At 41.3% G+C, this 22,679-nt stretch overlaps 2 protein-coding genes across 2 annotated transcripts in view; one reads left to right on the top strand and one right to left on the bottom strand.

Moving 5' to 3' along the window:
* The window catches only part of IGFBP7 (insulin like growth factor binding protein 7), a 25,875-nt gene extending 9,293 nt beyond the window's left edge, over positions 1-16,582 (bottom strand). The window contains exon 1 of the mRNA XM_015815357.1: positions 16,129-16,582. Within this exon, the coding sequence (XP_015670843.1) occupies positions 16,129-16,582 (454 nt within the window). The remainder of the gene's footprint in view (positions 1-16,128) is intronic.
* Positions 16,527-22,679, top strand: part of LOC107286915 (C-type lectin domain family 5 member A) — a 25,020-nt gene continuing 18,867 nt past the window's right edge. Inside the window, exon 1 of the mRNA XM_015815358.1 lies at positions 16,527-16,548. The gene's annotated coding sequence lies outside the window, so the exon portion shown is untranslated. The remainder of the gene's footprint in view (positions 16,549-22,679) is intronic.

Here is a 22,679-nt window from a genome sequence, read left to right as displayed (position 1 = left end):
ATTAACATGTACTCAGTCAGGGGGTTTAGGATGTTTAGGCATGGACCTTTGGCCATGCCTCCTTCGCTCCCTGCCACCGGTCTCAACCCACTTACAACCAGCTTTCCTTCTCTGCTGGCCACCACCCCCCCCTGGCACTTCTCCATGGCCAATGGGTCCCTGGCCCTTCGTCTCTGCCCATTCACCCAGACACTGTTTGACCGGCTGCATGGAACAAATAGCCCCCAGCCAATTGGGTGGCAGGCAGAAGCAATGGTGATGTGGGAGCAGCATGCGATTGGCTACGGGCGATTGGAGGGGTTGTGGCGGGGGCACAAAAAAGTACTACAGCTGCTCTGCAAGGTTTGGGGCCTTGCAGATCCTTCACCAGAACCAGAGGGAGGGGAAGTGGCTGCAGGAGTAGCAGCCGCTGGGGCCACTGGGGGGGCAGCCAGGTGAGAGTGTATTGGGGGGACCAGGAAGGAAAGGAGGGGCCCCTCAAGGGGGCTTCACAAAGACAGGTTGGCTCGCAACTCAGTCAGCTCCAACGAAAGAAGGGAGGAGGAGCAAGGCTGGTGTGGCTTCTGGCATTGCGGGGGGGCTGGAGGGTAGTGGCAGGCTAACAGCAAGGCCAGCACGGCTTCTGGTGTTGCAGGGAGGAGCTGGGGGGGCCTGGGGGGGAGTGCACAGACTAACAGCAAGGCCAGCATAGCTTCTGATGTTGCAGGGAGAGCTGGGGGCATGCACAGGTGAATGGCAAGACCAGAGTGGCCTCTGGCATTGTGGGGGGGGAGAGCACCAAAGGTCCGGGTCAAACAGTGTCTGGGTGAATGGGCAGGGACGAAGGGCCAGGGGTGGAGAGCCAGGGGCTGTGGAGAAGTGCCGGGGGAGTGCCAACGAAGGAGGAAAGCTGACTGCAAATGGGCTGAGATAAGTGGCAGAGGGTGAAGTGGCCAAGGGTCCGTGCCTAAACATCCCATTCCGCAGTCAGATTATCCTCAAAAAGAAAGTGTGATTGATGTAGGCAGGACTGGATGAAAACCATCTCATGCCTCAAAAAATAAAAAATAAAATAAAATGGCATCCCTCTCCCTATTTAAAAAGTCTAACGAAAAGCTGAGTCTTCTACAGCATCCATTTATATTTTACTCTCTGCTACAATTTAGTCCCAAGGGCTTCTGGTCCAGATACATTGTGTGTATAATTATTTAGGGAAGTCCATGTTGTAAAAATGGCTTATGTTTCTCAAGAACTCCAAATGATTTACAAATAATACCACAAAACAGCACTAAGCCCCATTTTAGCTCCCAGCAATTCTGGTAAGAAGAACCTCAATGAGCAAGAAGGTCCATTAAAAATTCTTGGCCTGAAGGAATTCTTAGAAATCCTGTCAGTTAAAGTCTAGTTCTGAAGATTTTGGACACAACAGAAATCTAAAAGCATCATCATAGTGTATTTCCCATTAGTGTATAGATAATATATATATATAGTACTGATTCTCTCTCTTTCTGTCCTCTGTCCAAATCTCATTTCCAGAAATCAGTGATTCTCCAGGGCTGCTGAGGACAGTTTACTCTCTGTTCTATTATTACAGCACAGAACACATTGAGAAAGGATATACCGTACATTCGTTTCCTGGTACCTGTCCACAATTCCACTCTCCTCCTTTTCCTTCCTTCCTTTCCTTCTTTTTCCTTGAGGGAATAACCAAGGAGAGGGAATGTACCTGGTAAAGTGCAGAAGCTTTTCTACTTTACTGAGCAACTCCCCAGCCCAGTGACTGGTCATTCTAGCAGGCTTCTCCAAATAGTGAGTTTTGGTTATTGCTAATCCTGTGGTCTAGCCCTTCATGAAGACTAACTGCCAATTATAGCATTTTAGGAAATGGCTTTGCTTAACTTGTTCTACAACCTCAACATCAGAATGCCACCATTCAGCAGCAAGCCAAGGCAGAGGCTATGCTATGGGGTCAGGAAACTAATCTTCAGTGATGACAACAAATGTTAGGTTGGTATAGTAGTTTGTTGGCAAGGATTGATGGATGGCCCTTCAACTCAACTGTGGGGAAAGGGCTGTGGCATGTTGTTCTTCTTTTGCCATATCTCTAAAAGTCTTGATTTTGGGGAAACTAGATGACATATTAGTGAATGTTGAATATTATACTTTTAATTCTACTTAACTCCCAAGACATTTGAAATACTTTTAGTAATTGGGGACAGCTCTTTATTCCTTCTATAATCATAAGGAAGCCTATGATCTACAGCCTTCCCAAGGCAGAAAGGAATTCAGACCTGCTGGGATCTCTCTGGGAAATTAAAATATGCATAGTTCTCAGGACTTTTGTATGATGAACATTATACCCATTTCCCCCTGAGAGCTGTTATATTCCTATAGTAAGCATTTCGGCCACTGGTCCTTAGGCAGTATATGTTTAATGGTGAAATTAGTATATTGTTAAACTGGGTCTACTGTAACTCTGGTTTCCAAATAGATTATTATTTCTTAAACTTTTCAACACCAAGAAGCACCAAGCACATTCTTCCTCTTGCCCCTTATGAGGACATTAAATGATTGTTTCTTTCATAAAAAGGGGAAAAATAAGAAAACATTTTAAAATAAATGCATGCTTCATTTATGCATCATTAACACTTTACTACGAACTATGCATGATTCATTTGATAATGGAAGCCCTGTAGTCATTACAGCATTCTTCCTGGTTGGTTACCTGGTCTTGGTTGTAGTGAGTGTTGAAAATCCACTTTTCATGGGGAAAACCATTAAAAGCCTTCATGGAACAATGTCAAGCTGTTTGGGGAGCTCTAATGCTGAGTGGAACATAGTTTCAGAAACATGCTGATAGACAAAGTGCCCATCCTCATTCCTACTAAGATGGTCCAAAGATGTCCCAATAATTATTTTAAAGAACACATTTTCATATTGTTGCTTTCATTTCATCCGTAACCAGAAGCAAGGCACCTTAAGGTCATCTGGAGCTTTCTGTTATTGATGCAGAATAAGAAGACAACATCTTGAAAGCTTGACAAAGATTCTTTCCCTCTCCCCCCCCCACCTAGACACTTATACCATGGAGCAGGGGTAGGCAACCTTGGCTCTTTTATGACTCGTGGACTTCAACTCCCAGAATTCCTGAGCCATCATGGCTCAGCTTGGAAACTTCTCCCTTTCCCCTCAGCATGGCTGGCTCAGGAATTCTAGGAGTTGAAGTCCACAAGTCATAAAAGAGCCAAGGTTGCTTACCCCTGCCATAGAGAATCAAGGTAAGGAGATCTTGACTTTTTTTTCTTACTCCCTCCTCCCTTCCAGGACTAAGCTGGTGTCAGCCTTAGATAAGAAGCACACCCAGGAGTACCAGCTTTATATTTTTTTGTACATTTACATTAACAGAGTCTTGCAACTCTGAAAGTTTATCTCTTGCCTCCCCTCTTGCTTTTTCAGTCAAAGAAGCTAAGAAGGATTCTTTTTGAGATATTTGCCATACTCCCATTCCTCCCACAGGCTCCCGCAGGCCTCTAATCTGAATGTTGTCTACTCTGTAGCTCTTCTGTCTCTCAAAGTCATTCCCACATATAGCTGGTGTTTATCTAATAGTGGCTGAATTCCTTCTTCAAGGCCATCTCCATAGTTGTCTACAGTTTGTGATGATGGAATCAGGGCTTGGTTAGCCCCTTTAGACTGTTGTGATTATGCATCCTCCCACGATCTCACTGGGCACTCTCCTCTGTGATTATTATGCTGGCTGGGGCTAGGGGAAGGATGGGTCTTTAGGCTTCTTTGGAGGCATCTGCTCACCTAATGCCTGATCAGTGCTTTCCAAGTTCTTGTTGGGCATTTATGCAGCTACTACTAAAGAGAAAAAGAACTGTTAGAAGCTGTTCCCTTGAAGTTTGGAAAAATTGTGGTTTCTGCTGTGAGGAAAGGCATTTTGTCAGTGATGCTGTTTTCATGGCTTGCACTGTGCCTCAGAATAAAAAGAAAGGTATTGGGGGCTGGCAAAACTCAGTCCCGGGATTGCTGCAGAAGAGAAGCAGCGAGGTTCAAAACTCCAGCAACATTTTCAAAAAAATGTGGTTCTTGCTCCCATTTTGAGAGGTTCATTAAAATGAGGCAGAGACTGATAAATGTCCAAGGACAGAGGACTCTGGAGGTGCATCCACGCAAGGAAGGAAGGAAGGAAGGAAGGAAGGAAGGAAGGAAGGAAGGAAGGAAGGAAGGAAGGAAGGAAGGAAGGAAGGAAGGAAGGAAGGAAGGAAGGGTTCACTGTTACTTGAAGTACTCTGGCAGAAAGCAGGAAAGTGCTGGCTGTGCTCTACTCCCATGTCTCCAGCAATCAGCAATGGTGTCTCGCCCAGCTTAGAAGAACATCAATCTGCCAGAACATTCTTTGATATCAGATGAGCTCAGGATCTCTTGGCTTTCTGCAAAGCTGTTAAGACCTACTTTTTTCAGCAGGCCTTTGGAGTTTATGTTCTATATGCAACATAGTCCTTGGCGTTGGGGATTTTGTTGTTGAATCTTATTTTTACCTAATTATTGAGCGGTGGTTTTGTAAACTGCAAAAAATCAGATATGAGTGAGGCAGCACATAAGCCTAAGGAAGGAATGAAATAAAATAATAATCTGTCCCACACTGAAGTTGTAAAAACAACATTCCTGGCTGGCTTCATTATTGAGGCAGAATGCGCTGAGGAGTCAGAGTTATTACTTTAGGCAGCTAACTTTTCTGCTGACTCAAGGACTGGAGAAATGCCTGTTAACACAACCATGAAAAAGACCTTGGATCTGCTGTGGGGCACATCTAGGCAAAGAAATATAAGCAATAACCATATCAATAGCAATAGTACTTATATACTGCTCCAAAGTGCTTTACAGCCCTCTCTTGAGAGGTTTACAAATGTCAGCACATTGCCCCCAACTATCTGGATCCTCATTTTACCAACCTTGGAAGGATGGAAGGCTGAGTCAACCTTGAGCCGGTTGGGATCGAACTGCAGGCTGTGGGCAAAGTTAGCATGCAATACTGCATTCTAACCACTGTGCCGCCACGGCTTCTACATACAACCACTAAACTTTTACTTTTATTGTTAATATATGATTTGCTCTTTGATGCGCCTCCTCCTGATTAAAAACTTTAGAGGATTCTCTCTCTTATCCTTTGGTCTTACAATCTCTTCTTAGAAAGAAGTAGATTTTCACTGCATAAATTATGCTGGAGAAGGTGGTGTTAATTTTTCAGACATTCATTTCAACTCTGGTTGTAAGTTATAATGAAACATTTCTGCATTCAATGCCTCTTTTGGTTAAATAAAGTTACAGTATTGCGGGCAGTCCTATGTTAAATAGCACATGAATGTTTTATTTATTTTTAAAGATACATGTGTATCTTCTTCAATGGTCTTAATATTGATAGGAAGGATTTGCTTTGTACTAAAAAGCGGGGATGAGAAATATAAAAAGAATACTGTTCCTTCTTCTTAGCTATCTTACATTTTCAATAAAATACTTATTCATTAGGTTTTCTCCTGCCTTAATTTGAGGGACACGGTGGCTTGGTGGCTAGGATGCTGAGTCTTAGACTACTAAAGAGCTATATTAACAGGGAGTCACTCACAATTATCCTATGCCTTATTCAGGTAAAATTAGCTTTTCAAGTAGGAGTCTTGAGAGAATGTAACTGAATACATTCATCTGGAATTCTCCATACCAAATCTTTGGACCTAAGAGAACCAAGCATGGGCCTTCATAGCTCTGCTAGATAATAAAGGCAAAGTGGAAAAAAAAGATGCTTTTCTGCAATGGATAAGTGAACAGAGTCACAGAAGAGTCATCATTAATGCCAGAGAATATGTTCACCTTTCAGGTGCCCTGTACAGTAGAAGAACAACTAAGGACACAGAACAGTGTAGGCTTTTACAGTTATGGCTCTGAGCAGAACACAACAGGATACAAATGCTCCACTAACATCCTGCTGCTTGTGGAATTGTTCCATAAGTATCATTTCCTATCCCATGAGGATGACAATCATGCTTTTAATACTTGGAAAAATAGCCCCAAATAACCATATTTTCCCCCTTTGGAATGCTTTCATAATGATGCAAGAAGATATTTAAGCTGCTTCCAATCAGCAGCATATCCTAGCGTGTTGGGTCCAAATTTTGTATGTTTGCATGAAGCAGTTTTGCTTGAAGAATTTTAAAACTTCAGCATGATTCCCAGGAAGAGATCTTAATTTCTGATTAAGACCTTACTATACCCTAATGGGTTCATGATTCAATATATATGGGGAATGTGCAATAATTTTATTTTACTAAGTAAAAATTCTGCTGTTCTGCCAAATTTCAGTAGTATGCTGGGTTAATGGACCACAGGCAGAGTCACAACTTCTTAGAACCCAGGTTTGGCTTCAGCTACCAGAAGTCTCTCCATCTCTACAATTTATCTATCCATGCCTTGTATTCAAAACACACCTAAAATTCTTTTGCTCAGTCAGTCTTAAAGCAAAATTGTCAATTTGATATCAACTGCTACACTGACTGTAGTAATGAGCCTACTGCCTATCATTATAAAATAAAATGTGCTGCTGCTATGATTGTTAATTGAAGCCTAAGATTAGCACTAATATACAGTGGATCTGGAACTTTTAGGACTAGACTTAAAAATAGGCTTAATGGATATACACTTACTAGTCCTGTGAGATGATTACTGGAAAGTAGCTGGGGGAAATGTCTTCTCTAATGCAGATAAAAACAAAAGTGGTTTTCCCAATCCATGTTTATCCAGACATACTAGATTGCAGTTCCCATGACTGCTCTATTGGCCATGTCAGCTAGGGATGAGGGTTTCTTTCAGTTAACCAATCCAGAAGTGAAATCTTTTGAACGCTTGGTGCAACTTTACTGAAAAGCATGTAAACAATAATTTGTTATAATTCAAAGGACAAACATCTTGAACAAACTTCTGCAGCTGGCACTGACTCCATTCACAAAGTTCAACTGTTGTGACTGAAAATTATCTGCAGGTTCTAGTAAACTTTCAGGAACTTCTGTCTTAAAGAGTGATATGAAACCTTTGACAACACACCTCTGGCTTTGTTGTCAGAAAAACTGTCCTCAACGTACAAGTTATTTTGCTTTCTTCGTCCTTCATCTATTTGTGGGAACTCTTTACTGTTTTTATTCCAAAAACATAACCCCTTCCATGGCTCACAAACTATCAGGCTTTCTTGAAAGAAAGCAACAAGATTAAAGAGATTTGTTACTGTGAGAACATGTTACAGCATCTGGGAAGCTAATCAATTTGAACGCCTCCTCAAATCAGGCCAGCAAATGGATCTCCTGAGGAGGCCTCTCTGGACTAGATTATCGTAATTTGTAAGAAAACCATGTCAGTTAGAGAAAGTGGATTGTTTTCTTAGACATATATTTACAGAGTATAAATGCTTGGTCCCTATGCAAATGCACCATGGATTTAAAGAATGGAAAAAAGCAACCACATAAACCAAGAAGCTTGTGGACTCAGCATAATCCAAACCCTGATTCAGCAAAGGTCACTGAACACATCTAAAGAATGGAGATGCTTAGAGGATTATTAAACATAACAATGTAATAATATATTAGAGAGTAGAGGGGAATCTTTAAAAGTTGCACATTTTTTCCCCTTCTTCCATTACAGCAAGTATTACTGAGAGTTATGAAAAAACCTATCCAACTCTTTTTTAGCTTAGTAATGTATTAGTAATTAGCAATGGAGAGGGTTACTCATTCCATAGCCTAGTCCTATTGCTTCATATATTTACGTGCTCCACGTTGCATTTGGAACTGGTAGGCAGCTGGGAGCAGGTAGGAAAACAAACAACATGACAGCAGGATTTGGTGTGAGGAAAAATATGAGGAAAAAAAATCAGTGTGAGCAACTGTTTTCAGAGGCAACTTCTACATATCTTCATTTCTACTTCCAATCTTATTTTACAACACAGATGGGCAAACGTTCACCCTAATGGATCTACTTTGTTTTCTAATAGCATTATTCAGGTGTGCTATCTAAGGCTAGTTGCCCAGGCAGAAGGTAACACGGACCAAGGTTAATGACTAAAGTTCTCAGTATATGTGCAACTCAACAATTTGTATACAGAGCCAGGATCATTCTCTCAAGAATCCCCCAAAACATTTTTAGCAATGTTTACATTTTAGCAATATTTTACATTTAGCAATGCAAAAACTAAATTATTACTACAGTTAGGCAATGGGCTAATCCAGAAACTGTTGTTGGTACATTGTAGATCACATAGAGATCTACTGTCCAGCCTTTTGTATTGCAGTAAAGAACCAAGCTGGGAAGGAGTAAGGGCATGGGGAACTAGGGGAAGCCACCAAGAGTGAAAAAGGTTAGAAATGTTTTTAGAGCAGGAATGCTGCTGGCCTCTAAAATACCACTATGCAAAAGGTTTTTTGCACCAGAATGTCAAGTCACATCATGTGGCAGTTGTGGGTTCCTAGTGCTTTGTTCTCCCTTTTCTTCTACAGACACACATGGAATAGTAAGTGGATGGGTTCTCCTCCCTCCCCCAACCTGGCACTCTGCAATGTGGCATTGGACTACTACCAGTCTCATTATTTGGTGCTCTCTCTATGTCATGGTACCTTTCTGCAGTACACAATTTGCATGCACATGTGCAGTGGTCTTGATGACCTATCACAAACAGCTAGATTGTTGTTCCATGATAATAGCACTAGGAAACACCAATCTGCAGTTTCTAGTCATCTGCTATAGAATCCATTTGTTATATAGGTAACAGATTTGCCTTTAGGACTTTCAGTTGCCCGTTTGTTATTCCATAACTATCTAGCTGTTACTTAACTGCTGCAGCACATCTTTCTCCTATTGCAGTTTTCCCAGAATTCAAACCACATCATTCATCTCACTTGCCCAGGCAATGGAGCAGTAGAGTTTACTTTGCTCTAACTTCATTTTCTAGGGCTAAAAGGAAGTGCCTGGCTCAAAGTCACTCAGCTGGCTTTGTGCCTATGGGAAGAACAGAGCTCACTGTCTCCAAGTTTCTAACCTGGCATCTTAACCACTTCAGCAAACTGACTCATCAAAATAGTCTTTTCTCAAGTCCAATGGGTTGAAGTTAAGGCTACCATCTCTTGGGAAATTCTGGATCAAAACTCTTTGTTGTCACGTAGTGGTCCTCCAGAGTTTTGAAGCTCAGATCTGATAGCTCAGGCTGATGTTGAAGAAGAGTGATTCCTTAATATCCCATAAAGCAGGGGTAGGCAACCTTGGCTCTTTTATGACTCGTGTACTTCAACTCCCAGAATTCCTGAGCCAGCCATGCTGGCTCAGGAATTCTGGGAGTTGAAGTACACGAGTCATAAAAGAGCCAAGGTTGCCTACCCCTGCCATAAAGCTAACATTTAGCTGGAATCCTGCCACGAAAGCATTTGAAAGCAAGTTCCCCCCTCCAACATAATGCTAGAAGGAAGGAACTGTTCCTTTCATTTTGAAATAAATCAGAGAAAAAAAAGCCAATAAATTCCCAAATAGCTTTTGATTCTATGAAAGAAACCAAGCATTGTTTGAATGGAAGTTGGCTCCTGTTATTTGCTTGGCAAGAAATGCAGAAATTGCTTGCCATTACTTTCCTCTGGGATTTTTCCCCCCAGCTTCCGAGCCTATCTATAGCTCTGAGAAACAATGAAAATCTCCCATCCAAGTACTCATCAAGGGAAAAACTAAAAAAAAATATCAAATTTTAGTTCTTTTGAACCACCCTCAAAAGAAAGAAAGAAAGAAAAGAAAAGAAGAATGAGAAATAAAAATAAACCCAGACAAAAACAAAGGAAAGAAATTAGCAGAAACTTTGTAATGTGGGGATCGGAGGGGAAGAGAGAGCTATTTATTTTCACAGACTGACACTGCTTTGGTTGACTAATTCTGTCTTATAAGTCTATCTGCGTTCCACTTTAAAAACTCAAAAAAAATCTCTGGAACTTAAGAGGACAACTTGTCCTGGAATGTTTAGTGCCAAAGAAAGCTAGGAGACATTTCAAAAAGCTCTGTGAAATAAGCCTAAAAACATCTGAAGGGTCTAATTTTTTTTCCTGCACTTTTCATGCTTCTTACACAGGACGGCTACGGATGCCAAGGAAATGTTTTTAGCTCTATCTTACTGTTAAAACCTTCAAGAACATTATTGTAGCCTTGCCAAGAATAGTGCAATATAGAGTACTTATAACATATGGTCTAAAAGCATTTAGACACAGAACTTTTAGCAAGTTTTATAACACATGCAGTACAAATTGTATAAGATGATTCCAGCCTTATAAACATTGCAGTAAACGTTAATTAACATTTTACAATTTAATTAGTTGGCCTAGTTGGCCAGAGATCAAAATTCTACTCTCCATAGAAATACTAAGCAAGTAGTCTTAATGATTGCCCTGTTTAGCAACCATTTGAAGTTACGATGTGCTGAAAAAGTAATTTGATGACTCCTGCAGTAATCCCCCCACAGACACGAGATTGACATTTGGGCATTTTGCAACTGGTGGGCATCCCGCAGTCATATGTCTGTCAATTGCACATTTCACAGCCAGTTTTCAACAAGCAGAATCAATGGAGAAGCTGGCAGTAAAAATCACAATTTGTGGTCATGTGATGTTTTGCTTAACAACTGTGATTTGTTAATTTAATGTCCAAGGAACTCGTGTTGTAAGTCTGGAGTGACCAATTCTGGTTAAGTGAGGACTACTTGTGGAGTGATTATAGTAAAAAATATTAGCCAATTTTTCCCTTTGCCTGGAATATTCTATATCTTCTCAGTATTACTAAATTAATATTACTAACAAGTATTATATGAAAGCCATCGATAAGGGTAGAGATCTGCAGCTTGTTGTTCTAATGCACTTTGCTATAGGAATCAGTAGCTGGTGAGAATTTATGTTATGTTTCAGTAAATGATGATGATGAAGGAAACAGGGTTGAGTTTTTGGAAAAATTATGCAACGTTTTAAATGAATACTTTTATGGGGGAGGCAATTATTCTATGGATGAAAGAATACATAGACAAAAATGAAGTAAGAGATTAAAGAAAAAACAATTGGACAGTTAGAGATATATTTGCTGAGCGTCTGCTTAAAAAGCAGTCTATTTCTATTACATGGTTTATGCATAAATCTATTTTATATGCTCAGGGAAGGGGAATGAAAGAAAATGCATGATTGATTTGACAGTTTATGGGGAGAGACAGAATCTAACTGTATACAAGGTTGATGACAAGGATTAGCTATTATTTGGTAATGTCAAGTCTCTCTGCATGAAAGCATAATCTTGTTTTCTAAAAATGCTTTTTTAAAAATTGAAATATATGCTAAATGCAGCACAGACTTTAGAAGCAGAAAGGCCCAGGAAAGAAGCCACTGACAATCTGACAATCAGTTCTCTTTGTTTGACTTTAAAGCAGAGGTCCCCAACCTTTTGGGCACCAGGGACCGGTTCCGTGGAGGGAGTTTTTTCCGCGGACCGGAGGGGGCATGGTTTTGTGTGCTGCCTGCATCTCGCGGATGGGGCTTTGCTTGTTTGTGCAGACCGATTGCTGGCATGCCGCAGCCCAATACTGGTCCACGGACTGGGGGTTGGGGACCCCTGCTTTAGAGAACCTCCCTCAGTTTCTCCTCAGGACAGATTTACCAAAACCCCATTATCACCAGCTGATGCATCAGGTGAAACTACATCTGCAGAGCACGTTTTTCTAGAGAAAGATATTTTAATTTCTTAAAAAAAATAAATCTCTGGTCAAAGAGAGGGATTTAAATTATTTTAGAATGATTGCCAAATTTTGTTACATAGCAACAAGGATATGCAGTCAAAAGGTCATAGCACACGGAAACTAAATTGTATATTGGAAGCTCATTGAGTATTCATTAAGAGAAAGAAAATGTCCTTTTTATCTCCAACCCTACTGTAAATATTTCTTTGTATCAATGTTGGTGAGGTTATATAGCCACATTAGCCAGATATAGTAATGATTTATGATGGGACTAATATTGGCTACTTTAAACTTTCTGAAAGAGTTACCATATTTATCACAAAGCTTTTAAATCACCTGGAAGCTGACCACAATTTTGATTTATGGGGATTCTTACTATGCATGATCAGATAGACCTGATTGTTATCCCTATATTTCACCTATTCAACTTTGATATATGGAAATGATAATAAGATAGATTCTGCTATCTTCTCAAGTGTTAAAGCCACCGACAATGACTTGGTGTTCCTCATTATAATTTATTATATTTCATTATATTTCACCTATTCAACTTTGATATATGGAAATGATGATAAGTTTGGAAACTTGATTCTGCTATCTCCTCAAGTTTTAAAGCCCTATTCACCAACAATGACCTGGTGTTCTTCAAATAATTCATCACAAGTACAAGATTTCCTGTTTAGAATACTCTTGACGTAAACCACTGACAACATTTGCAAATATTCTATCTTACTGTAGAGTCTGGGGGTCATCTGAGGCTCAGCTAAGTATTTTGCTTCTTTGGAATTTTTTCTTTGGCAAGTCTAAAACATATCTCAAGCCTGTGTGGTCCTGTCTTCTCATTTCCTTTTATTGGTATGTGAGACTCAACACTATAGAACAACCAGTACATCCTTTCATTTAATTCTGGTATCTTTTTAAAAAGCTCTGATTTCATTCTCAACAACTATTATAGTTTCCTCTGAAAATGGTTATGGTCTTAGATGAGGCCCACCCTCAGCAATGGAGGTTTACAAGCTAACTCTGGGCCTGTCACTCTCTTTCTCAGCCTATTCCACCTCATAGGATTGTTATGGGGAAAAACTGGAAGAAGACATGTTATGCATTTTGCGCCTTAAATTCTTGGTGGATATAAATGTAATAAATAAATAAAGTAAACACACCTGAGCACTGAAAAAATGAGCAGATCTCTTCAAAAGCATATGGTGTGCTATGGATAGGAGAGAATCTCAGGCACATGACAAGTTTAGTGAGTAGTTTTGTATTTTTGTAAGACTGATTTTATCCAAATGCAAACTGCAAGCATAGAAAGCAAGGTTGCATATTTCAATGATTTTTAAAAACCTTCAGCATATTTAGCACTCTGTTCTACCATGCCTACATTGATAAAACTTTATTCTAGTTACAATAACATTTAGTCAAAATACAAAGGAACAGCTAAATGGTATTCAACATGACCAAGAAACAATATCAGGCATAAGCACAATCTTAATCTATTCAGCCTAGTGTCACCATCAGAATAGCAAAGCACTCATTTGATATGTGGTGTTTGGGTGCAGCTCTCATATCTAAGATGAGATTCATCAAGACATTTGCACTATGCTTAAAAGATAGCCTGAGCCTAACCATAAACAATTGCTTCTGTTTATACTGAGTTATTAAAGATAACTTTTTAGCTAACCCTTCTTTCAGTATTAAAAAAGCCTTTAATATTGACTATTTAGTAGATGCAATTTTATTTCAGTTTAATTAAAAACAATAAACTAATTAACTATTTTTGAACAAGTGACTAGCATACTCTATGACAGTCCATGGAAGTAAAAGTTGGGATTTTGAAGAAGCAGGATAGGAGAAGAATTGATATTTTAGACGTTTGGTGTTGGGGAAGACTCCTGAGAATACCATGGAAGGCCAAGAAATAAATGGATCAACCAACAAATCAACCCAGATTTCTCATTGCAGGCACAAATGACTAATCTCAGGTTATCCTTTGGACTTTATGCAAAGACTTTGCTCTCTGGAGAAGGTTCTAATGCTGGGAAAAGAGGAAGGAAAGATGAGGATAATTAGCAGCAAAATGGATGGGCTCAGTTACAGTGGTGATGGGTGTGCTATTGGAAGACCTGAAGAACCAGGTTGATGGAGAAAATCTATCTGCTCTATGTGGTTGCTAAGACTGATTTTGTGCCATCAGGTTGATATCAGTTATAAAAACTTTAGTACTTTAAGTTCAGTGACGTATTTCCAGTGTTTTCTTAAAGTCACAGCATGATAAGAAATTTAGTATTTTTTTTTAATAAAGAAAGCTTTGTATTTTGATTCATACCAGTTTTTCTTCCTGTGTAAAATATGCAGAGCATGGTTCATGAGGTAAACAACTGAAAAATCTCTCTGTATGTCAGGACAGTGATTCCCAAAGTGAGTCCACAGAGGTTTATGGAGTGCCACCAGGTGATTTTCTGTCTCCTTTCAGTCAGAAGGTCATGCTACAACTTACTTCATTCATTGCCAGTCATCTGGTTAGATCCTACTTCCTACTGCAGCACTACCTCCCCATGTTCACCACCATCAGTGCTTTTGATGACATATGTTAGACATATATGCCTAACATTAAGCCAGGCATTAACCTCCTGATAAAAGAGCAGAAACAGCTTTCACTGATATGAAAATCGTACTCAGGTATTTCTTTCAAAGAACCTACTTAATTTGCAAAAGTCAAGCATTGGTATCGTGCAGCATGGAGCATAAAAAAATGCAAATAATGAATAAATACTAAATTTTGTTATAATTGGTTTCCTTAAAAGATTTACAAGGCTTTTTACTGGAAGTCATAAAAAGTTAACATAATCATTACTTTAATCCCCAAAATTGGGAATTTTCATGCTCTTAAAGACAAAATAGATAGGTTTTCTTTAACTGAGTGCTCCTTGCATCTTCCAAACATTTATTTAAACTGCCACAGTGTTCCAGAAACATTGTGTTATGATCTAACCTGGAATGCCTTTTTGTACTGTAGATAATAAGATCAGGCAGACTTGCTACTCAATCTTCCACTCCTACATTAACATTCCTGGTATGCAAGGCAAAGGTGGGGAAAAAGACATTTGATGGATGAGCCAAAAAATAGGAATAAAGCAAATGAGGCACAAAAAGGCTGAGAATGATGCATCTTGAAAATATATTAGCAAGTGATTTTTCCAAGACAAAACATACGCCCACAATCTTACTAGATGTTTACCTCAAAATTGCAGTAGTTCTCATAATTTGAAATTACCAAGTAGCCACACCTAATTCCTGATGATTGCACTAAAATTTGTTCTTCCCCTTCAGTGAAGATCACTCAATGATTTCTGTTTTTTTCTACAGCCACATATCTAATCCCAGAATGACCTTTCCTGAGAAATTTTCTTGAAATCTTGATGTGAAGATACTAATATGTTTAGTAGTAAAATATTGCAGTACTAAATATTACAGTTGAATTGTAATTGAATATTACATCTGAAACAAATTATTTAAAATTCAGCTGAAACTATTTGCCACAGGCAGGGCAAGAGATACAGTGTAATAGCCAAAACTATCCCTAGGATTCCCTTACAAATAAATTAGGACTATAGGGATTGAAATCCCAATTTGATTAAACTTGGTACAGATTAGCAGAAATGCAAGGAACCACTGGAGACAAATAATAAAATACCCAAATATTCTCAGTCCTAAATTAATAAAACTCATCTATGAAATGCCAGCCAAAGTTACAGTGCTCCCACCACAGAAAGCCGTAACCAGGGTTTTACTCAATATGTGAATCAAATCTAAAAGAATTAAACTTTCAGCTAAAGCTTAAATTTAATTAATTTTCCTTACCCAAACCACACATTTTTTTTAGAACACCAGAACCTGTTTAAAAAAAACCAAGACTGGCAGACCATACTTGCCAAGGGTGAACTTGAGTCCCATCCAAAGGTGCCCATTTCTACTATAAACTCATGTCCAGACACTAACAAACTTTTTTTACATCCTAAACTCATGTCCAGACACTAACAAACTTTTTTTACATCCTTTATGAGGTTAAGCAACTATCAGATGTTGCTTTAAAAAAAATAATAATTGGTTGCTATGCTTGATGTCCCAGGACAGCCTTCTTCAGAAATTACGCAATGGGCGCTGGATCCTATTTGTGCGCTTACTCCGAAGTCAGCCCCAGCGAATTCAATGGGCTTACATCCAAGCGAAGGCGAGCGGGCCAGCATCTAGGCTACAGCCCCACTTCGTGGATTCCTTGCCCGAGACCCTCAACCCGACCTTGCCTCTTCCCACCTTTAATCCCTGGTGCGCAGGCGCCACCCTCTCGCGCCTCTGCCTACCTTGCTCGCAAGGCCCCTTGCTCCGCTGCTCGACGGGGCGCTCGCCCCGGCTCTTCGCGCGCAGGCTGGCCGCCCGCAGCTGGCAAGTGCTGGGATAGGTGAGGCCGTCGGAGCCGCACACCGGGTAGCGGCTCTTGCAGACGCACACGCCGGTGGCCCCCCGGCTTTTGGCTCGGCGGCGGCACTCCAAGCCGGTCGCGCAGCGTCCCCAGACGACGGCGACGCCGCCCGAGACTCCGCTCCCGCACGCTTCTCCCTCGCCGCGGGCGCATCGCCAGCAGCAGCCGCAGTTGTCGCGCACCTTGCCCAGCGGGCAACCCCAGGCTGGCAGCGGCGGGCACTCGTCGGGGACGCAGGGTGGGCAACCGCCGGCCGAAGCGCCTGGCTCCTCCAGAGACGCGGCGCAGCTGAGAAGCAAAAGTAGGCAAGACGGAGCGCACCAAATATCCCGCATGGTTGCGAGAGGCTGGGTCGGAGGCGGCTGGGGTGGTGGGGACTCCTCTTCCTGGCAAGGGCTGGCGAGGGACCTTAATTGCTGGCGCAAGCCCTGCGTTAAAAGAGGCAGCCTGGAGTTGAGTCTCCGCCCCCAGCCTCGCCGTTATAAACAGAAACGGTGGCAAGAGACTTTGTATGTCCTTGGCGGGAGAGGGAGGGGTAAGGGGTGAGAGAAGAGAATAAATCGGGGGCTTCCCAGTTTAAATGGCACAGATGGAGGTACCTCACCAGACGTGTTTATTAGCGTAGTTTCTGTTTTCTGTTTCCCGTAAGGAGCCAAACATAATTAAATTTAGACAATGCCCTACCTCTACTTAAAGCAGTCAATTTGGCCATCTCAGCAAATTCCCTTGTCTTCACCATCCACTCCTTCCATTGTAGAAATCAGTGTTTCTCAACCTTGACCATTTTAAGGCATGTGGACTTCAACTCCCAGAATTCCACAGCCAGCATTGCTGGCTGTGGAATTCTGGGAGTTGAAGTCCACATGCCTTAAAATGGTCAAGGTTGAGAAACACTGTTTGTAGATAAAGTCACACCTTTTCACCTTTGTGCATATAGTAGTTTTGTTGTAGTCATCATATAGGTAAATGTCTATGGAGAGTCTCCATCGTCCAGGTCATGGTTGTCCCAAAGGTGCTTTTTCAGGAGGCAACTGGACTTTCTTGTTTTTCTTTGAAGATGTTTTGCTTTTCATCCAAGAAGCTTCTTCAGCTCTGACTGGAATGGAAGGATTTATACTCTTTGCAGAGAGCAGGTCGTTTGCATTCTTTTAAGAGAGTCTCTCAGGCCATTTGGAGGTTTATCTCAGGGTCACCTGAGTATTATTGTGTATAATTGTGTCCAAAATTTTTGGCTTTTTTTACATTTCTAGGATGATTGAAGAGCCTTTATACTCCTCAATGGTTTTACTGATGACATTTTATAAAAATTATCTTTAAGACTATAACAGTGTAAATTGCAATCCTTTCTGCCACATATTCCCCTATTGATCCATATTTATAAACCAAACTTTTAGCCCGTTGTATTATTTATATTACTTATTGGTATCCTGCCTTTGTTATTTTTATAAATAAGGCAGTGAACATATCCAACACACCTTCCTCCTCCTATTTTCCCCACACCAGCAACCCTGTGAGGTGGGTTGGGCTGAGAGAGGGCGACTGGCCCAAAGTCACTCAGCTGGCTTTCATGGCTAAGGCGGGACTTGAACTCACCATCTCCTATTTTCTAGCCTGGTGCCTTAACCACTGACTAGACTAAACTGGCTCATGTCATACATTCTTTCACTTGTTAACTCTTTTTCATTTTTCAATAAAAAAATTTATATTAAAAAAAGGAAAGCCCTAACTGCTCTTGCAGACATTGGACCCATTGCAGCTTCCAAATGGTCTTCAAGGACAACCTCATGTACAAGTGTATTGCAGTAGTCCAAATACTAAGGCATGAGTGATTCTGAAAAGAATTTATTGATCCAAATAATATTCAATGTTTTTGCCAAGAACTTTAAATAAGATTCATTCCATATGTTTCTTCAGCCTAAGATCATTGTTGGAAAATAAAATATTAAATGGCCATTAAAACCTTGCCATGTACCTGTATATTTATAACAAATTGTAAGTAAGGGTAGATAGGCCATTAGATCCAGTCTCCTACTTGTATAGGAATTGAAACAATACATTTTAAATAGTCCTTAGCTACTAAACTAATACAGTTTTAAAGGTTAAATGATCAGGTAGACTTGAGAATCGAGGGGAAGTGCTATTATTAAAATACTTTTTAATGTGTAATTATATTTTATTTCTTCAGTTTTACTTTGGATTGGATAATAAGTGTGATAAGGAATGAGATAATTGAAATTACAGGACTCTTGATGGCTGTCCATCAAGGTTTGAGACAATGGTTGAATGTGTAATACAACCCAAACAATAACAACATAAGCCACCAGGAATCACAAATGTGTGAATTGGACAGCTCTATAAATTTGTTTAATAAATAGACTGATCTTTCTGTCGAACATTGCAGTGCACAACCTGTCAGTAGCAGCTGCTGATCAAACAAATTCTCAGTTTTCCATGGAACAGCTTATTTTTTTTAAGCCGTTCAATTACCCTGCTTGGGCAGAGTACTTCAAAATGTAAGGCAAAATTGTCTTGATTTAAAGTAAACGTACATATTTATTCTTTTCTTGCATACAGCCAGCCAGCGTGACTTTCAGACGAGTCAACTTTCTTTCCCTGACATGTTTTTTTTAACATGCAATGAACTTTGTTTTAAAAATGAAATATATTGGCTGATTTTGCAGAACATGTCGAGGCATGTTCAAGATGTGCCATACTCAAACATGGGCAGCTGCACTGACACAACACACTAAATGTGTTTCTTTTAAACTTAGTCATTTTGGGGATAGTCTTGGGGTTGTGTGAACTCAGCCCATTTGGTATGTACTATGTTAACCCTGAAAGCAAGTTATCTCCATCACCAAACAGAGTATTTATAAACCCAGTATTAAGTCTTTCTGCTGGATATTTAGCAAGAAAGAATAACACCTACGTACAATCTACCCTGTAAACCTGGAGGTCTCTTTCCATACAAAATATAGAAGAAATCTCCCCAGAGCAAATAAAAACTATCTAGCTCGGTCAACATATTAAAAAAAACTCTCCTGACTCTCCACCATTAAACAATTGTGTGTTAGTCTCCTCAAAAGAGACATTGACATAGGATTTTTCAAACTGACTTCCCGAGAACCCTTGGATTCTGCGTGAATAGGCCGAGGTTCTGTGAGAGTTTTAAATTGATTTCTGAATGCAGCCAAGTTTTGATCACTAGAGCCTTTGCCTCTTAATTGGGGGGTTCTACGATTTATTTATTTAAAGTAAACTCTTCCAACCCTGGTGTAGAAGATGGCGGACTGCTGCTGCTGCTGCTAAAAACCTAAGCATGTCTTCCAAAACGTGAACCGCTGGATGAACAGTTTAATTTCTGTTCATCTGCCATTAGAGAGATGAAACAGATGCAATGCAGCAGGCTGCTCTTCAGAAGCCATTTACTTTCTGAATCTTAACTGAATCTATGGGAGGTATCTATTTCTTTAGAGAAGTCAGAGGAGGCTGCGCTTGTGACTCACTAGCCATTAAACAGCACCAGCTCAACCAGCAATGGAGGGAAGCGTCTGTCCAGACCTACCTTCAAATGTAAGAATTATACTAGGATTTCTTTTAATGAAATTCTGCAACTTTCTTTGGAAACTTTCCCTGCTTTCCATTGGAGCAAGGTCTATCTAGTGTAGGTGCTAAAGAACTGGAGTTTAGTGTGACTCAGAAGCTCCATCTACTGGCCGGCAGTCAGATTACAGCATCACTGAAATGCTACAGTGCCCATTTCTGAAAGCACTGCCATGTGAAGGGGCAGATGCAAGGATTGGCAGCTGTTAGTTTTTACTAGAATATATGATGCAAGTCAATGGTGGGGTGAAAAAAAAGGGATTGACAGGATTGAGAGACGTGGGGGAATACTGTTCAAGCTGGTATCCATAAAACCAGAGAGATAACCCAACTGAATGGCACCTCTCATTTTCAGGCCATAGTTATTTTCAGTTCCCATAGTAGTGTTCAGGCTCATCATCCAAGTTGCACTGTGATCCCCATTTAACTTCACCGCCAGAAAAGGGAAGGAACAAGAGATATTTGATGCAGGTGAAATTTTTATTAGTTTACCATCAGGCTACTTTGTGACTTTCCATCTAATTAACAAGACAAAAACTTGAATTTCTCATAGAACTGAAGCAAACACTAGAGGCTTTGCACCATTCCAAGTGAACATTGTCCAGTCCTGGATAAATTACATAGAAGTAGTCAATTAAAGGAGCTTGCGGTTATACCTAAGCATGCATAAGAGACGTGCACCTTCCTCTGTAAAGCCATCCTCAGCCACTTTTAGGTTGAAGAAACCCCCTGGGAGGAAGGGAGACTTGGGAGAACAGACAGGCAGCCAGAGGTATCGCCGGGCCAGCGGGCTCAGTACAGGAAGCTGCTCAGCTTGTGCCTCCCACCACTGAGGCAGGGAGATATCAGCAGGAGCTGCTTCAGCTAAATGTTGATACCGAAACCATTCCATTTCTGGCACCTCTGAAAGGCCCGGGATCCCCTGGTCATGCTCTATCTGGCTCCATCCTACAGCCCCCAGTTGCTTGGGATCAAGTGCCCGCACTGCTTTCAAGGTGGGCATAGCAGGATGAGAATCAAACAAATGCTCCAGGCGACTCAGGCTCTGAGCTAAGATTTCACGAAACTCTTTTGCCAGCCGAGGTGGGCACAGAGCCAGATGCTGTTCTGTGTTGGGCCCCAGTCTTGCATCTAAATGATAGGAGAAAGAAACGCGCAAGGAATCCAGTTCTCCATAGATTTGGTGGGCCAGTGGCTCACCTGTCTGGTGGAGAAACCGTGCCATGGCCAACAGACCTTGGGCATGCTCAGCCACAAAAGTGGCTTCTGCCATAAGTTCCTTGTCATTCTCCACTAGGGTACTCTGCAATTTTGCCATAATGGGTCCCTCGACTTCATCAGTTGCTACAAATTCCCTCAGAACAGGGAGATGTTCTGCAAGGCCTGTTGCTTTCTCCAACCAAACCTCGGGGCCAGCCTGCCTATTGGATACAGGGAGAGACAGCTTTAGTTCATGCTCTTTCAGGAATAGTGAATAACGGTGACGGAGACTTGGACGCCGTCCAAATGTCTCTTCCAGAAGCTGCTGCAGTGAAACCAGCCTTTCTAACTTATCTTGCCAAAGCTCCATCACTAGCTCCAACTGATGGTACAAGCAAGGAACATGAAGGGCAGCTGGCAACACTGCACCTAAAATCCCATTTGCAGCAAAGGCCTGGATCATAGGCAGCCCCCCAGAAGTGACCACAGCCAGAACTCGGTGGAACAAAACATGCCCTTCACTCAGCATGCGGGCCACAGCACGGGCCACTAAGGGATGGCTCAGCTGTTCCAGGATCTCAATCCCAAGAAGCAGTGGAGACTGCCCAAGTCTATTGAGGGGCAGGAGGGAGAGGCCAAGGGCTGCCCGTCCATCGTCGGTAGTAGCCTCATGAAGGAAGACAAAGGCATCCCGATGCCGAAGGCTGTGGCAAAGAGCCGATTCATGCTGTCGTCTCAGGACAGGAAGGAAGCTACGATAGAGCTGTGCAATGGAGGGGAGTGGTCGTTTAGCTCCCACCTGCCGCACAAGAGCCTCAAAGAACTTTGCCTCCGAAAGTGGGACTCCTGTCTGGGCCAAGGCCTGGAGCAGAGTCACCATGATTGACTCTGGCACAGTGAAGGATTCCGAGCGACGGCATCGGGACACATTCAGTTGCGTTGCACGGGTTTGTCTCTCAGGGCGGAGAGATGAAGTAGAAACTTGCTTGCGAAGCTGGGAGCCCTTTGAGGAACAGACATCCGGAGAGCAGCTGTGGGAAAGCAAGGCGTGCGCCTCATCCTGTAAGGTCAGGGAAGAACAGCGCTGAGAGAGCTTTGTAGATCTCCTCGATTGATTTGCCATGGATTCACTCTGTAAGGTAACAGACATAGCACTAAATGAAGGAAAAATCTTTCCTGGAGCAGACCACATATTAAGCACAGCCTGTGTTTGAACTCATTTTCTGCTGCTGAGATCTTGGCACCCATTTATCCTACCTGCAAAATGCACCTTTTACACTTAGCTAACAATACAGCCATGTCCATGCTGACTGCTCTATTGCTGTGTGATCCTTCTAGCTGCTGCTACCATTTGAGAATTTAATATCATTTTAACACCAAATTTAAAGCCAAGTACTCCTTTTTCTTATCACTGCAGTTCTACTGTGCTGCGCTTTTAACAAGCAAAGTTTATCTATGGTTACTGTGATAAGAAAGCAGTTTCCCAACTTGCATCTACTTGCAAGGAGGAAATTTTATCTGCTCTTTAGTTATGCTGAGCCTACAAAGTATGTCCATACCGCAAGTGCTAATGAGCCAAACAATTTAATACAACACAATATTTGGCAAGTTATAGCTCCACCACCATAC

This window comes from Protobothrops mucrosquamatus, unplaced genomic scaffold, assembly GCF_001527695.2.
Source record: "Protobothrops mucrosquamatus isolate PMUCROS unplaced genomic scaffold, P.Mucros_1.0 scaffold337, whole genome shotgun sequence".
NCBI classification, from domain to species: domain Eukaryota; kingdom Metazoa; phylum Chordata; class Lepidosauria; order Squamata; family Viperidae; genus Protobothrops; species Protobothrops mucrosquamatus.
The sequence above is the reverse complement of the archived record's forward strand: the minus strand, read 5'-3'. Positions and strand labels throughout refer to the sequence as shown.